Below are 4,265 nucleotides of genomic sequence, written 5' to 3'. Positions count from 1 at the left end.
AAAATGTAGTCCATACACCCCACCTACCAATCAGCACGGCACAGCATGGCCTACCTTAGACGTTCTCAGAACACACAGGAGACTTCTGTTGGGCAAAATCTTCAGATGCAAAGCCCATTTTACAACTAGGTGTTGAGTGCCTCGTGAGGTTTATTGAAGCATATACTGAAAATGAAAAGTACAAGGGTCCAATGAACATGCTTTCACACCACTGTACAGTCAAAAACCCAGAAGACAGGGCTGTCTCCATTCCTAAATTGAGGGAGGCTGAACTCCATTTCCTCGTAGCTGAGCTCACACCGCCCCCTCTTCCTACCCCTACGGATCCTTCTCCTGGTAGGCAGGCATTTCCAGCTGCCAGCTCTTTGGCCAGTGGGTTTGCACCCCTGGAGGATGGGGGATCCTGGCTGAGTAGACTTACCAGTGATGGATGGGAGAGTCTGGCTAAACAAACTTCAGGATCCTTGCTGAAGTAGGGCAGGTGGTCATTTTTAGGGTGAGGGCCAAGGACTTTGATCAGAAATTGAAAGGTGAGTCATTCCCCACCGTGAGTTAGCAAGACTCTTGTTCGGAATGGCATGGCCAGCGGCCCTACCCCGTTAGCCAGCCCGCAGGCCGCCTGCACGCTGGAGTGGGTCGAGGATCCTGGGTTAAGTTCTGGGATCCGACCTGGCCCCAAATTATGGGGGATCTACAACGATAAATGCACTACCAAACCAAAATTTAAAAAGCCTGTCTGCAGCTGGGCGTGGTGGTGCATGCCTGTAATCCCAGCACTTGGGAGGCTGAGACAGGAGGCCAGCCTCGCAACTCAGCAAAACTCTTAACAACCTAGTGAAACCCTGTCTCAAAATAAAAATAAAAAAATAAAAAAGGCTGGGGCGTAACTTGGAGGTAAAACGATCCCTGGGTTCAATCTTCAGGACCAAAATCCACTTCTAAAGCCCTGGGGCGTGGCCTGCAGGGGTTCCGCGCCTGCGCAGTGGCCTGCCGGGAGCAGCTTTTCCTCCAGCGCCGGCCCCGCCCACCCGGCGCGGCTCGCGAGCTGGGCCCTCTGGTCTCGCGAGAACGCCGCGCCTTCTCCTCCCAACTCTCGCGAGAGCTCGCGCCCGCAGCTTCCGGCGCGCGGGGCAACGGCGATGGCGGCCGCGGCGGGCGAGCGGCTGTTCGCGCTGGAGCTGCTGGTGGACTGGGTGCGGCTGGACGGGCCGCCGCCGCGCGCGCCGGGCCCCGCCGTGGCCTTCCGCCTGCTGGACTTCCCGCCGCTGCTGGTGCGCCCGCCCGCCCCGCCGCCCCGCCGCGGCGCCATCGGCTTTGGGCGCGGCAAGGCCTGCGTGTTCCGCGCCCGCCCCGCCGCCCTGCGCCGCCCGCTGCTGCGCGCCGCGCTGCTCACGCTGCCGCCCGGCCCGGAGCCCCACCCCGGCCCGGCGCCGCGCCTGCTCGGGGCCTGCGACTTCCAGCTGGCCTGCGGGGCCGAGGGCCCGGGGCGGGGCCGGAGGGCCACGCTCGCCCTGCGGGACCCGGCCGGCCGGCGCGTCGGCGACGTGGCGCTCTTCTACCGCCTGACCGACCTGGGCGAGCCCCGGCCCGGCCCCGCCGCCGCAGGGACCCGGAGCAGCCCTTCCCCCGCTCCCGAGGCCGGGGAGCCGCTGCCCGAGGATGCGAACGCGTCTGTGGGCGCCTCGGACATCCCAGCGGCGCCGCAGGCCCGGGAAGAAGGCGGTGTCTACAGCGAGGCCAGCGGTGACCGCCCGGCTTCGGCGGAGAGCGGCGGAACCGGTCCTGCGGAGGCTTGTTCGGCTGCCAGCCCCCTCAGTGAGGACGGCGCAGACCTGGAGTTGGAGGCCAACACGTTTTGCCCCCCTCCCTTGTATTACACTCATATAACGCAAGGAAAGACGCCTCCTGCACGGGTCACAATCACCATTGAGCCCCAGAGGACTGCACTCGAGGACATGCCTGGTGCGCTTCAGGAAGAAAGTTGCGTCAGTCCACCAACACGCCCCAGTCCTCTAAAACACACAAATTCTGCAACACAGGAGAGCCCTCCAATGCGGGTGAACCCTCCGCGCGATCAGGATGCAGGAGCAGTCAGTCAGACACCATGCCCCCCTCCCGCTGACCAAAGCACAGTTAATACCCTAAGGCAGCTGCCTTTGCTAAACGCTTTGTTAATTGAGTTGTCCTTGTTATACAACCAGCCCGTGGCAAGCCCGACTCAAGTGCACCCTCACTTGGCCTGGTTGTATAAGACCGAGGATAAAAAGGCATCAGAGTCTTCTACCCAATCCTCATGGCAGTCTGCATCTAAGAAAGATAAGCTTTCGATGGAAGAGCCCACCAAGTCAGTGAGTCTTCAGTGTGAAAAGAACCAAGCTGAAAACCTTAAGAAAGGTAAACACTTTGAGAAGAACACTGGTAGCCCCCCCAAAAGAGTGACAAAGGGTAGGCTACTTTATGGCTTAACAAATACACTAAGACTACGGCTAAAGCAAACAAATCCAGACATGCTGGTAGTACACGAAAGGAGAGAACAGTATAGGAAGATGCAGTCACAACCGCTGGGCACAAAATTGAGAATTCCATCATCCAAAGTGAAGGTACTCGGCTTTGCAGAGCAAAGTCAGAAGCCACACCCGCTGCCTAGAGATAAATACACAGATTCAGATGCATCTTTTGCTGAAAATACTGATACCTCTGGGCAGATTAGTGGGTTTATTGATGAGCCCAGCACAACTAAAGTAACGAAACTGAAATGTGCAGCTGAGTGTGGTGGGAACAGAACCAGTAATGCTTTTGTGAAAGGGATTGTGAGCCCTGCAAATTCCGTTACTCCAGAAAGACTGACTCACACAAGTGTTTTGGGAGGAGAATTGGAAAGGAAAACTCAATCCCCATGTGTTTTCCAACAGGATGCTATTGTTGACAGAACTGTACGTGAAGAAGTGGATGACAGGCAGGCTAAAGCCACAGATAATGGCATTCTGGCTGCTGGTAGACGTGAAAGTAGACCAAGTAAAAATAGCTGGCATGAGAGCGTCCCAGAACTAGAGTATTCGGATGACTTCACCAGCTCTTGCTACTCTGAGGACTTCTATACCCCTGAGGACACCAGCAGAAGCTTCCGAGCTGGTAGCAGTCCAGGGGCAGGAAGTCCAGATACAAGCAAGTCCAGTGGGGCAAGAATGCCCAGGAGGAAAAGTAGTGAAAAGACTTCTGTGCTCAGCCCACCGTTTTCAGCTGGGTCACCAGTGCTGTCACAAAAAAGGTCTCACATTTCAAAGACCAGAGGTAAAAGTTGGGAGGAAGCATCTAGTAGTTCTACAAGTAGTCTGTGTTCATCACATTGGACTGAAGAAAAAGGAAGCCAGATAGACCGAAATAGTGTGCATCATTCTGAGGCCATAAAGAGAGGCCATGACTGCCATGTGAAGCCTGAATCGGGAACTGGTTGCAAGGGTTCGGAAAAAAGTCAGTCATCGCAGACATCTCAAGTGAGTTCTTACCTGCCCTCTAATTTGTCAGAACTTGAACTCAAGGTCCTGGAGGGCAGTACATCAGATCACCTTGAAGAGGACGATGATGTTGGTTCACTACGTATTTCTAAGCAGTGCAAAGATATCTGTGAATTAGTAATGAATAAACTTCCAGGATATACTGTATAAAAATACACACTTTAAAAACATTTTCTGTGTGTAGTTGAAGCACTTTAGTATTATTTCAGTATACAAATTATGTGAATAGTTCTTTTTAAGAATGTAAGTAAGCCTATCATTCTTTTGATGTTTAGATTGCATTCTGTTGATCATGAAATCACCTTATAACTTAGAATTTCTTTGTAAGTTGTTTAAGAATAAAAGCATGTTTTTCTAAATTATTTCTCCTAAAGTATCTATCCAAAAGTATGGATCATTCTAAAGTTGACTTCTTGTGCACCACTGAAAAAAGGATAGTTAAAAAGAATCGTGCCATGTGTTAATAGGAATAAATTATTTAACAAATGTAGAAAAATTACTGTGTGATATGCAGAAAAGTAGCAAAGTATTTAGATCTATCCCCTGCTTTTAAAATAACTTGCAGCTTATGTAGATACAACAGGCACATACCCTGGGATCCCCAGTAGCTGGATTTCTTTTTATATGTTCCCATAGTGCTCTGTATCTTTACATGACCAGTGTGTGAATGTTACCTGATGAGTGAGTGTCTTTCACTAGGCTAAAGTTCTCTGACAGGAGGAACCCTATGTATTGTACACACCAGTCCTT

At 52.5% G+C, this 4,265-nt stretch overlaps 1 protein-coding gene across 1 annotated transcript; it reads left to right on the top strand.

Moving 5' to 3' along the window:
* Nucleotides 1–1,139: 1,139 nt before the first annotated feature.
* Nucleotides 1,140–3,665, top strand: MAP10 (microtubule associated protein 10; the record flags this gene model as incomplete). Its single annotated transcript, XM_080717238.1, has 1 exon — nt 1,140–3,665. The coding sequence occupies one exon, from the start codon at nt 1,140–1,142 to the stop codon at nt 3,663–3,665; it is 2,526 nt and encodes an 841-aa protein (XP_080573364.1).
* Nucleotides 3,666–4,265: the final 600 nt, after the last annotated feature.

Source organism: Muscardinus avellanarius, assembly GCF_963383645.1.
Source record: "Muscardinus avellanarius genome assembly, chromosome: 20".
In the NCBI taxonomy this organism is placed as follows: Eukaryota; Metazoa; Chordata; class Mammalia; order Rodentia; family Gliridae; genus Muscardinus; species Muscardinus avellanarius.
Note: the sequence above shows the minus strand (reverse complement) of the source record. Positions and strands in the feature narration are given on the sequence as shown.